Below are 13675 nucleotides of genomic sequence, written 5' to 3'. Positions count from 1 at the left end.
TGATACTCTCTGGCACTGACACTTAGGAACTTTTTCTCCTGGAGCAAGTGTAAAGGTCCTCAGGCCTGGAAACGGAATTAAAATGGCAATTCCTGTAAGATGACAGGCATGGATGAAACATCTGTACTACTTCCACAGCAGTCTGCTGCTTTATTCCCAACAACCTTATAGTCTAGTTAATCCACTTGTAGGAACTGCTCTGTCAGATCAAAGCCAGCTCAATATCCTGTCCAAGTCTTCAAAAGAAGGTGTAAAACCCTATAACAAGCAGTTACACAATTATCTGCCTAGAGGGAAGACTTCTGACTAAGCCTGGGCAGTTAACAGTTGGCTTATGCTTTAAACCATGGGAGTTCATAATCCTTTTTCTAAATCCTATCTAATTTAACCTTCTCAACCATAGGTTGATTTATTTAATCTCACGCAATGTTTGATTTCTGTATTATTGCAGCAAGCTCCCCCAGGTTAATTCTGTGAATTTCAAAAGGGCGTTTCTTTTTACTGAAGTTAAACTTGTTCCCTTGGCTTTCTTAACTACCCTCTGACTACAGCCATGGAAAAGTAAACTTCACTCCTCTTGTGCGTAGACCTGTCAGGCTAGTCCTATCAGTCTCTGGACTAGGAAGAGTTTGGAGTCTTTGTGTGAGCAGAAACACCACATCTCACATGATCTTTCCTGCACCTGTCTTCTGTTGAGTCACCCTAGGAACTGAAGAGGCAGCAGTCCCCCCCAGCTGGGAAAGACCAATGTGAATACCCAATAGCTTATGTTTCTCTCTGCCCATTCAACATTCCCACTAACTGCTAAGCTGACAATCCACATCATCTGCTACTCAAAGCAGGGAGGAAAAAATCCATCTGGATGAAAGAAAGCTATCTCAGCTTTAATTGCATGAAAACGAAGCAGAGTTTTTTGGACAGAGGGGAGATATACAGCCTTTTAGATCAATAGTTCTTCAAAGCAAGAAAGCACTTACACAAGTAAAAAGCTTGAGGCAGATATTGCACCACTATATTTCAAAGATCAGCAACAGCAGCAATACAACCAGCATCAAACCAAGGAAAGGAGATGCAAGAGCAAAACACAGCAGTGAAGTGTCCAGCTGTGACATAACACCACACGAGCAGACTGTTTTCAAACACACATCAAATGCTGCCTAAGCTAATTAACAACTGTGGGTTGCAAAACAAGAAGTGGAACTTCAATAAGAAATCAGAAAGTCCAAGATCAATTGTAGACAACACTGTACTTGACCAACTCTCCTTACGCTCCACTGCCAGTGACACCAGTGAGCAAGAACTGTTACAAGCTATGTAGTACGTCCCTTCCAGCTGAACCCCACCTGCAGTCTAGAAAAGATCCAGAAGCACTCACAAGCGGACAGGGAAAAAGACTGAAATCAAGCACTGAAATAAACTCCTGACTAGCATCACCTAATTCAGTACCTGAGCTACAAAGAGCCACATGTCTGTACTGTGCTTCTCCTACCTCTACATTCTTTACAGCAATTCTCTACTTCTGAAGAGCTAAACAGCCTTAATTTGTTCATGATACAACAAAATTGCTATAACAGCAATAAATTAATCCACTGCATTAAGCCAGAATGTCACACAGTGTTCGCAAACTGTGAAGGTTATCCCTGACCACTCACATGGCTCAAGTGTATGTTGAGATAAAAGGATGAAGATCAATACCTTTAGCAAGCCAAGTCATACCACTTATCACCTTCAGCATAGCATCTCCATGAGCTGGGAGGTGGGCCCACATTCCCTGGCATCTGGGCACCTGCTGCTACAGAAGCTTGAAGCTCAAAGCTACTCATCTATTTAGCCAGTCATAGACACTGTGCATTTCCTAACCCCACTACAAACTAACCTTCCTCCTCTTCTTCATCTCAAGAAATAAAAACACCAGCCACTGAGTAGCACAGATACTGAAGGAGTTGCAGAAACAAGTCATTCTTATCAATGGCAGAACTGTTTGTTGCTCTCCCTTTACCTTCTGCCAGGGAACATGACACTGGTTTACCCTCTTTGCTAAGCAGATTCTGGGAATAAAAAAAAAAAAAAAACTCGCACCAATAAAGAAGTCTATGGATCTGAAACACTATAAGGAAAAAAAAAAAAAAAACACACAAGAATTCAGGCATAGTTTTCCTTTTTTTAATCACACTGCCTGAGGACTGGGCAGAGCTGTAACATAAGAGCACTGTCCTGACCCTAGGCATTACATCAAAGTTTACCATAAGCTGACTGTTGTGCTCAGACACCTTCAGCACAACAGAAGGCTAATGGATTTAATAGAAGCCCAGGTTCGTGTTTAAGTGCGCTGAGGAAGGAAATAGGAAGGAGAAGACATAACCTCAGTATGAGTTCATACCCCAGTATGAACTAATCATAGCTCTCTTTGCACTTACTTCTTAAAACCACTGTAATCTGCAAGGATTTACATTTACAGTTCTTGGAAGAAAAAAATCCTCCTCAAAACCAAGTATTTAAACTGATCAGGGAAGCTGCCACAAAGAGAGACTATGAGAGTGAAAAGCTTGAGAATATTTACTTTGGGGAAGAAGAAATACAGAGATAAAAAGCAGGGAAGGTAAGCACACAGAGCAGGGAAATGGGTTCTCACACTGGGAAAGGACAGACAATACACTGACAAATTCAGAACAAACCCAGGGAAAACACTTCTTCACACGACATGTCCACCTTGGCAACTACTGCCCCAAGAAGCTGCTACAGCTCAGAACCATTCTTCCCCCTCCACCTCTCAATGATTTTAAGTTCAGGAGTATCCATAGTTGCATACAGAAGCCTACAGAAGGAGCCACAGTAAATCTGGTCTCAAAATTGGAAGCTTAGGAGAACTGACAACAGCTATTTGTTGCAGACCTACCCATAACAAGAAACATCATTGTGAGGAACAGGTCAGCCAGAGATTTAAAATACGCAATTAGAAGTACTTATCTAAAATTACATGCCAAGTCTCCACAGCATCTCTTTCTGAACCTAACCCTTTTAGCTGGAATTGGCAATTACTCAAAGACTAACAATCTCAATTACTACATTATAAAAATAGAGCTTGGAATACAACTGAGGCAGAGTAGTATGGACAAGCCACATAAAAGACTTGAAAAGAGCACCAAGGGTTGGTATCAGGACAAAAAGACCAACTGTGAAAAGAGAAGAGATCTCAAACTCCTACACTAGCATGAGCTATAAGAGGATTTGAATGAAGATTATCTTAAGAGTCCTACATGCAGCCCTTCACAGGCACACTAAAACGTAATAGCTTGGATGGAGCCTTTCCTCTTTACACGAGGAGATTTACAGATACCTATAATTGTAAAAACAGCATTAGTCACTAAATGGAAACTGTAACCATGGTTCAAGTGACTTACTAAAGATCATACAAGTGTAGAGCTAGCCAGGACTCCTGACTTCTACCTCTGTTCTACTTTCTAATTGCAATCACCAAACCAAGCACCTGAGGTAATGCTACAGAATCTGTCAAGATGCAAGTAGAAAGACGAACAGGTAGGATTAAAAAAAAAAAAAACAAACAAACAAACCTAGGGAGTTGCTTTAAAAGGAAAGGTGGTACAAAGCCTCACTTCCTCACCTGTCCTCAACCCCGGCCTGCCAGTATCTACTATGGAAAGTTTAACCCAAGAGGGCTTTCTCATCCTCAGTGGAGACATCTCAATGCCAGAAATTGTTTTCCATTATGAAAATTTTGATAAGGCCGACAGCAGAAGAAATTTATACAGCTACAGCTCCAAAGGACTCTACCTACTGTCCAGAACTCAGAATTAGTTCTGAGTTCCATATGGCAGCCTGCAATATGTCAGTGATCCTTTAGCTGACATCAGTACCAGAAAGAGATTAGGAAAAACAGCTAACACATTTAGGTTTTCTTGTTACAGGTAAAGAGGGGAAAAAAACATGAAGAACTGCAGAAAATGAGAACAAAGCAACATGATTCCCTTAAATTTTAAAGGTCCTAGAATCTTACAGCTCTGGATCCCCCTCAAACTGCAGGGCTCTTGTGGGTAACAGCTGAGCTTCACACTTACACATTAGCTCTGTATAATCCCTTTGTTTTGAACAAAGGACTTAGCTCTAAATAGTCTCAAGTTCTCCAGGAGTAGATCTTAGTAACATTTTAAGTATGTCCACAATCAGACAACTGAACTGTCTCTACTGAAATCAGCCAAGTCCCCTCACTCTTCACACCATCACATGAAAGGTTGTTTAGAGCATTTAGCAAACACGGATTATGCTAACCAAAATACGACTCCCCAGATAATTTCAATTGCATACCAGGAGTTCATCCATGCTCGTCTGACACTTCTCAAGATTGATCCGTTTAATTGCCACCTTCTCCTTCTTTGGAACGCAGAAGGCTGCCTGCACCACTGCAGTTGCTCCACTCCCTGTGGGTGAAAAAGAGAGTTAGGAACATCTTAGGGGACTTCAGCAGAAGGGAAGGTAGATCAGACACCAAAATTAAAAACGCCAGTCAGTAAAGACAGGAGAGACAAACGAAAACCCAATGAAGGCAACACAACACTCCCTGCTCCAGGTCTGTGCAACTTGGAGGGTCAGCTCAGCTGCAACATTGAAGTGCTGGGCTAAGCAAAAGGGAACAAGTGGATCTCTGTGATCCCTTGGTGGGATCATTATAGCTCTGCAGGTAAAAAAACAACCCTCCAGACTCCAGCTTACTTATAACAGAGGAGTGATTCTTCTTGTGCTCTTTTAAAAGAAAGGCCATCAAGGTCACACAGACTTTTAACCTGATGCGTTCACCCAAAGCACTGAAACAAGCCCCAGTCTCTGCTACCAACACTAATGAGATTTTTCAGATGTTTCTATGTCCTAATTGCTGTTCTACTCTCTCCTCATTTCATGCAAAGACACGAGGTAGAGTCGATTCAAGCCTGTTCAGCTCCAGTTCTCACATAGGAGGCACACCTCCTCAGTGTCTGGGTTGAAAACCACAGCCAGAGAATGTTTAAATTCCAATAAGGAAAAAAATACTGTATTTGAATATACAGTTGTTCAAACTGCTCAGAGATAAGAACTATGTATTTAAAATTGCTTGTCAATATCGCATCCTTTGATATTAAAAGGAATTTGCAACAGTGAGACTTAAATTCCAGTTATGTCAAGCCTGTGTTTGCTGGCCTTCATGAACAGTTGCAACATACACCTCATCAACAGGACACCTTGGTGCTTTACTTTCCCCCATCACTTGGTTCTCTGCATTTACACACTTTACTAGAAGGGAATAAATTCAAATTAATTAAAAAAAAAAAAGGTTAGAATAGGTAGAAAATAGCTCAAGTGCTGCCTATTGCCAATACTTTAAAATAATACCATTAAAAATAAATTCACAGGTATTTTGCTCATTATATGAGGCATAACTCCTGAGCCCATTTGGGCCGATGAGGCAGACAAGAACAGCTATTCCGCATTTTGGAGTAACTCGCCTATTTTACCAGAATCTCCTATTCTTAACACTGTAACAGCTACTTACAGATTTCTGCAATACCGGTCAGGCACATTTTTGCAAACTCTTTTTTTTTCCTAGTAGAAAAAGGTTTAGACAACTGAGGACAAAAAGCTTTCAATCTCATCTTCAAACAAAGGCTACTGAAGGTCCCTACAACCATTAATAGTCTTCTAGCAGCAAGTTGCACCAAGCCATGGTCAAACTCAAAGGGCTAGGTGAGGGAAAGAGCTTGAAATCCAGCCCTGAAACATAAAGGAAAAACCCTGCCAAAGTTACACTAAAATTAATTACACAGCCCTGAACTGTGGGGGTTTTGCTCCTCTAATCTTCAAGCAGTACCTGCAACAGTGAAACGACAGGAGTCTCATTTCACTTTATACAGCACTGCAAGTGCACCTTGGGCAATAGCATCAGCTTGACAGTTCATTCCCTGCACTTAAAGAATTTACATTTTGAAGGCAGCAATGTGCAGGACATTCGTGTGGTCCCTTTCGCAAGGCTGCTGAAGCTGTACTATTTCATGAAGCAAATGGGTTTTTAAGAAGTTCAAGACTGAGGCCATTTATTCAGACACTACTCACAGTGCAGAGCAAAACAAAGCTACCAGGAGGAATTTAGGTGGAAAAAAGTGATAGCTATGGGGGCAAGAATATTTACAAGGGACTTTGAAAACCAAGTCTGAGTGTCATAAGCAGGGTCTTGAGCACAGGGTGGAGACAATGGAAGCATTAGGCAGACATTCAGAAAACACTCGAAAAAGCAAGGGGAGGAGGTTTGACAGCTGAGTTTGACTAGTCTGCCAGGAGCAGGGCTGAAATACCCAGCACTAACCATGGTACAAACATCCCAAAAGCAAAACTTCACATACACTCCCTGTGGTTGCTTTGCCCTGCAGGTAGTAGGTGCAGGACTCAACACGAAAGCAGCAGCCCTAGCACAGATATTCCCACACAGTGGGAATGCTGTGCAGCACTGACCTGTTCCTCCCTGCTCAGTACCTACCTGCTCCTTTGGGAGAGAGAAGGAGTGAAAATATACAAAGTGACTCAAAATAAAGAGGGCAGAGCATACAGGAGCAGTGACAAAAGGCAGGAGAAGCAAGTTTGCATTTTCTAGCACTAGGTTTTTGGAAGTCAGAACAAAGAAAACCAAAACACTTGTGCCTGTATCATTGCTTTGGAAATACATTAGATTCCAGAAGAAACGTTGCTGCTGACACATTCAAAGCACTCGTATTACAATTTCTTTCTTTGGATGTCTTTGTGCATAGTAATAGACAGAGGCTGAAAACACAAGCCAGATGTGGTAAGAACATGCGACTATGCACCCCAGAGAACTGTCATGTCACATAGCCCTTTTCAACTCTTCACTTATTTTTACAATGCATATTTTCATCTCTAAAGCTACTTGCATGGCTCTTATCCACATAAGAGCCTCTGTACTCAAAGACTCTTCCTGGATCTCTCAGACACTCAGTATACACCTCCTTCGCCCCACATGACGTATCAGGATTTGTCCCAGTTAAACCCAGCTGCATAAGCATGGCTGGCAGAGATGCTTCTTACAATGCAGACATGATACCACTGTTGTAGATCGTAAGATGACAGTGAAGTCCAGGGTTTTTACAGAAGTGACTACACAAAGAATGGCTTTGTGCTTTAGTTTAGGGTTGGTTTTTTTTTTAAAGGTGTTACTACAAGAAACAATAGATACAAACTAATTAAAAGCAGGACCATGCATGCTACAGCTCCTTCTTACTCCTCAAGCCCACCTGATCAATGTTGACTAGGACTTCAGGGCAAAAACTGCTCTTCACTAAGTGTTTGGACAATGCCCCAGCCTACAGGGACCTGATGTGTTATTAGTGTATGGCATTATTTGAACAGCAATGAAATCCCAAACTAGATCCTTCTGGGTACATAGCACAGAACCATCTGAACTCCAGACTCCTCCCATTTAATTCCCTGCTGCTCCTACTTTTCTGGCAGCTCTCTTCAGTTCGATTACCACCTGCTCTCCCCACTCCCCCCTCTCCCACTAATTCGTCATTTCTTTCAGCTCCTCTGTAGCACTAATTATAGAGAAACAATGAAATCTCAAAAGCATATCAAGCAAGGATTAAGCCAAGCTGCAGCACGATGTGCCACAAGCAAGCTGCTCTTTGGTAGCAGCAGCAGCGTGCCATGCTTCTGGGACCAAACAAAGGCAGGTTTCCATGCTTCTTTGAAGAGCACAGGAAACATAGCAACATGGCCACTTGAGGCTTTGCAGCCTACAATCTGTTTATGAAATTCCAGGGTGGCAAGAGAAGAAAGAGAAGCTGCATCAAGGATGCTGACCACATTGGCAAGTGAAAGCAAGCACAGATAGAGATGATGACACCAACAGGGAGTAGAAAATGCCTGTCAAGCAAGATTTTTAAAGTTTAAGAGCAGGTAACAAACATATGGGGAAAGACAGAATGGTATGGGTTGGAAAGGGCCTTAAAAAGCATCTAGTTTCAAACCCCCTGCTATGGACACCTTTCCCTTAAGACCACGTTGCTCAAAGCCCTGTCCAACCTGGCCTTGAACACTGCCAGTGATGGGGCAGCCACAGCTAAGGGAAGGGGAAAGATTTCCCTGCCTTATATAAGCTGCCTTTAATTAGAAAAAACAGCAGAAGGGATTTTTGTTCACAACTTACACAAACCAGCCCTCCCAGCAGATGCAGATCTGCTGCAATCAGAGCCAGCCTCAGTCCCATGTGCTGCTCAGCTGCAGCAATATGGGCAGCACTGAGTTAACATTCCTGTGCTCAGTCCATGCTTGCTCCCCACCTCAAGACGCTCCGATCAAGGTCAGTGCTGCAGCTCTTTGCCTTCCCCAAGATCAGCTTTCGGAGAAAATTCACTCCCTGGTTAATCTTTTCCAGCATAACAGCTTAGCAAAACAAAGAAAAGTGGGCATGGCCAGATGCTTGCTGCTTTATTCCTGAAAAGCAGGACATCATTTTATTGAGGGATGGGGGACGGGGGGTGGGGAGGAGGGAAGAGACCCCAGGTGGGTATTAGGATCTGTTTAACACCCCCTGCTTTCACCTCTGTAGGCTCTCAGATACAGTTCCAACCCTTCAGATAGCAGCTGCAAAATTCCTGCATAAGAGGGTCACGACCTACTTTAGGAAACACTGCCTAAGGAGGAAAACATAACCTTTCTAACCCTGCCTTCTTTCATGTTGCTATGATTAAATGGTTCTTTCTGAAATAAAAGCAACCTCAAAAGGGATGAAAACAACCCAAACAAAAAACTCCCCAAGCACTCAGTTACTGAAACCTCATTTTCCAGGTTCTCTCCCCTGGATCTGTGCTGGACCTTCAGCATCCAAAGCTCCATCCTGAACTTCTTGAGAAGCTGAGACAAACTCCCCACAGACATCCACTGCCAGCCTTCAAGGGAAGCTGGACGCCATCTCTTCTGCAGTCGCTGTCATATAACTTACACAAAGCTTGCTTTTTGGGTTTTGGGGGTGTTTGTTGGGAGGCTGTTTGTTTTGGGGATCTGGTGTTTTTTTTTTCGAGAAGCAAACCCTCCGTTATCTATGTTAAAAGTTAATAGAAACCAGTAATTTCAAAGCTATTTGGAGGAGTGGAAAGACAGGGGACTGACCTGAGGACACAGCATGTTCATATACACTCTGGCTCCAAAGGTAGCTGAATCTTTGCTGCCACATAAGGACACTGCAGCACTCGCAGTAACACTGGGATGAATTGCACTGATGCCCCCTCCCAGGCAAATGCAATGAAGCCAGAGATCCTCCTGGCAGAGATATCTGCTTCAGCAACGGGAAGAGTTATGCCAAATGGTCACAAGACAAACATCAAATTCTGGCTCTAGAACAGTATCCCAACCAACTGCAATGGCAAACCAGCTGCATAGAAAGAGTGCTCACAGAACAGTCCTCCCTGATCTTTAAATCCATTCCACTACTGGAACCGAGTTTCAGGTACCCTGGGAGATGTGAAAATTTACCTTTAAAGGTAAGTCAGTTGCTCACAAAGCTGTGACAACCACCGGGGACATCTTCCATACCAGTCCTAGACCATCAGTGCATCAGTGTGGTATTAAATTCCCTCTGTAGAGAAAATATAATCTTCCAGGGTCAAATTAATGTTACAAGCAATTTTGGTTGGAAGAAACCCTGAAGGCCTTTAGCCCACTCCGCTGCTGAAAGATAGATCCCCAGTTAGATCAGGTTCTTCAGCATCAAATTCAGTCTAATTTTGAATATCTTTAACAATACATATTTCTACAACCTTTTTGGCTATTCCTGTGTTTGACCACCCATATGGTAAAAGGTTTTTTTCACCTCACCATCTAATCAGATTTCCCAACACTACTCACAACTGTGGCCTTTCACTGTGCATCTCTAGAGTCCAGCTTCATCTCTTCTATAAATTCACACCAGATCATCGAGACAGCAACAATATCCCCCCCTCAGCTCGCTCTTCAAGGGCTGAAGAAACCCAGCTCTCCCAGTCTAGCCCTGTAAGTCACATTCCCAAGTCTTCTCCAGCATGAGACCATGCTCAGCTAAACACCCCTGCACAACTCTGCCCTCTGCTTTCACCATTCCCCAGCACACACACAAGCCCTCTATTTTTAAATGAGATCTGGAATCTATCTGCCACTATCTGGAGTGCGGAGCCAGAAAGCTGCTCGTGACGCAGGCTCTGTTTATAATTGTGCCCCCGGGTTTTCCTCTTATGAACAATGCACACAAAACACTTCCCTGCAAGGCTGCTCTGCACCAAGCAATGGTTTTCAGGTTCCAGGTATCCAGTTTCAGGTACAAAAAGATTAAAATTCAGAACCATGTTCCGTGGGCTCTGGCATGACATATCAAAGGGTTTCGTTTACACCCTGTTAGTTACACCAGCCACCCTGGTTAGTTAAACCACCCTGCTGCGATTAGCTGCAGAAGCATCAAGAATTAGACAGTCTGCTTCGTTCCAGATCTTTTCATAGGATTACACATCTATAATAACAATGAATAGAAGGTCCAGCCGTGGAATCACATGCACACACACACTAAGGTCTCTTAGTCAAGTATGTGACATTAATGGTCCTCGCTCCAGATCACAGAGACAGAACACCCAAAGCCCAGGAAACCTTTAATGCTTTGTAACACAGACTCAGTATTTACGCCTGACACTGGAGGCACAGGGACAGCAACCTCTAACCATGGGTGCTTCAGCTCTTTGACAGCCTCATGCCAAGTTGCTGTGGGAGCCCTGCTCTATGGTTACTTGTTCCAAGGACAATACAGTAATAAAACAAGAAGCTACAAGACTGGGAATAGAATTTCTTAAGTGTTGCTACAGAACACAGTGCAGATACAGATCTAATTAAATCAGAAATTAAATTCCAGATTGCAAACTCAGACTGATCTGGCATTATTTGGTCTATTTGCTATGAAAGCAAAGTTTTGCCCCTATTTTCTCCACCTTGCTTGAGGTTTATGGTGAGAAAAGAGTCCTTTTGCAAAGAGTAAGCCTCCTCTAAAAGCAAGCTAGCAAAAAGCCTCTCTTTAATTCATAGTCAGTTCAGTACAGGGTAGAAATACTTCTTTCCCCAAGTAGGACTTAGTAAGAAGAGTCCACTGGATGTCAAAAGTCTTCCTGGCACAAGCCCTACGATTCAGGAAGAGTGAAATAATGCAATGTTAATGGTCCTTGAATAAAATACGGTCACAGTTCTTCAAGCAATCTCCCCACTATGTGTCAAATTCCTACTACAAAATGGAAGCTGCAATCCACATTCACAGTTACAGACAGCATCAATAAACTCAAAGGGAATTTGTAATGGGACTCAGATGTATTCTTACTACTGCGACAGGACAAAAAAAGTCTGACAGTAAGGAGAAAGCTTTCACAGGAAAGTGTCATCTACTCAGCCCAGTACCACAGGAAGAGTGTTGCAAACTTTAATGATGCAAGAATTGAAGTTATGCCCCTGAATCAGCATGAGGATCACTTAGGTGCTTCTAGCACTGCTCAGAGCGAACCCAAGCAACAAGCCAACTCTTAAGCACTGCTGTTAGAAACACTGCAAGCAACAGCAAATAGGGGGAACTCAGCCAGTTTTGTTCTGTCTCTGGTGGGAAAACCTGGGGGAAACTAAAGCAGCAGCAGAGCAACACAAGGCCAAGACAACAAAAGAGCTACAAAATGACAAGAGCAAATCGCACTCCCCTCCCACACTGATACAGGGAGTGCAGATACACACCTACCCCCAGAAGTTCCCAGAGCTGCACCAACGCAGCCACATTCACTCCCAGACACCTTCCTACCACTCATTCCTGATAAAGATTTACTATGAATAGTATTTCCTGTAGTGAGAAGAACCAGGGCTTTATGTTTATTACTCCACAAGCTGAAGGATGACACAAGCACAGTGCAAGATGGCAATACCCTATTTAAAACCCTGGCAGAGACAGTAAGAGGCCAGGTTTAACCTGACGCACCCTCTCTCGAGTCATGAAGTATCTGATCTATAGTGAAAGTGGAAAAATATTGAGTAGAGAAGAGGGAAAGAAATACTTGCTAATATAGCACAGGGAAGAAATAAATCATCTATTATAACAAAGAAGCCTAAGCAAAGCCAAAAACCAAAAGCAGATTTGACTGAACAGTCGTGAGGAAGCCAATTTTAAAGCCTATGGGGAGGGGTTAGAGGAAAACAAACCATTCCCACCCACTGCATATCACAGCATAAGTACACACTATACATGAGGACACCACACTATGTGTGTTTAGCAGTCCTACAGGCAGGCATAATAGCTAAACTCCACATTTACATGAGTAGCCATTCTCGTATTTCTGAGAAAACAAGGCTTTAACAGGAATAGCTCAACCCCATTTTAAAGAAATTATACTAAAACTTGGCATTTCCATGCGGTCAATGTCAAAATGTCCCCCGACCCTTCAACATGGCATAAATCACATCACATCACTAAAGTTAGCAGCATATTCATTCCTCTTTCAGGCTCACCTTGAGCACAGCCAAGTGCTGCAAACATTAAGCTGGGTTCAAGCCAAAGGTGACTGCAAGTACATTAAGACATGGAGCATGTGCTGGACAACACATTGAGAAAAGGTAATAATTGGGAGGTAGTATGTCCAGGCACAGAATTAAGAATTCAGTGCAAATAACTTCTATTTCACACCAGCATGTCTGATGACTACAGTCTAGACCTTCTAATGAAAGAGTTGGAAGAACACAAAAAGCACAGTTATTACTTGTGAAATTCTGCCTGTTTCATTTAAATTGCAGGTGTATCTCTTTGTAATGACCTCTATCATTTATTTCAGTACAGCCAGAGCCTGAGCAGTTTACAATGCTGTGCAAGTTAAGTCCATTTATTTCAAACAGTACTCTCACACAACAGATTTTAATGTTGCTAAGACTCAATTACATTTCTTCCCCAAAGCCTGAGAATCTTTGCTCAGTCATTTCATGTCAGTACCTGCAGTGTCCCACAGACAACTAATATTCCAGCATTAATCCAGCATATTCAAAGAATTTCAGAAAATAAGCAGCACATTTCTGAAACTCAGCTATCCAATTAGAAATACAGCCAAACTATTTGAGCTGCACGCAAACTTGCTGACAGTGAATTATTTACCATCTTGATGAGAGCTCTCCCTGTTGAAAATGCCACCGAAAGCCATGCATTGTGTTCGGAGCTCAGAGGTTCCTGCCCATGTAAGACAATGTCCTGCACAGTGCTGCCATGACTTGTTTAAATGTATTTCCCCTACAGTGGTCCAGCAACACAGAAACACTTGACGCTGAAGGCTTAACTGCCCATGTAGTTCAGTTGTCAGTATCCAGTTCGCTTATAGGAAGTCCAATACTTTCAGATGCATCAGAACTGACATGCAGTAGCTTCTGCAGGGTACATCTCTCCATGGCCCCATGAAACTCACCATCATAAATAAATTATGCTCTGTAGAGAGATCTACAGCTACCGTAAGCTGCACAACTCAATGCCAAGGTTACTGCAGAAAGGAAGGGAAGTCTTATGGAAATTTTCACTCCACCCCACACCGCATTGTTCTCTCAAAACCCTTTATCTATCTTTTAGGCTCTGAACACAGGAAAACATCATCTGTTT

General features: G+C 42.7%; 1 protein-coding gene across 2 annotated transcripts in view; it reads right to left on the bottom strand.

The window, feature by feature from the left end:
* OXSR1 (oxidative stress responsive kinase 1) overlaps nucleotides 1–13675 on the bottom strand; it is a 93429-nt gene that overhangs the window by 69027 nt on the left and 10727 nt on the right. For both annotated transcript variants that reach the window (XM_057398283.1, XM_057398284.1), the window contains exon 2: nucleotides 4324–4436. In XM_057398283.1, coding sequence (XP_057254266.1) covers nucleotides 4324–4436 — 113 coding nt within the window. The remainder of the gene's footprint in view (nucleotides 1–4323; nucleotides 4437–13675) is intronic.

This window comes from Pezoporus wallicus, unplaced genomic scaffold (assembly GCF_028554395.1).
Source record: "Pezoporus wallicus isolate ANWC-B61680 ecotype Strahan unplaced genomic scaffold, APGP_CSIRO_Pwel_v1 contig_7237, whole genome shotgun sequence".
In the NCBI taxonomy this organism is placed as follows: Eukaryota; Metazoa; Chordata; class Aves; order Psittaciformes; family Psittacidae; genus Pezoporus; species Pezoporus wallicus.
Note: the sequence above shows the minus strand (reverse complement) of the source record. Positions and strands in the feature narration are given on the sequence as shown.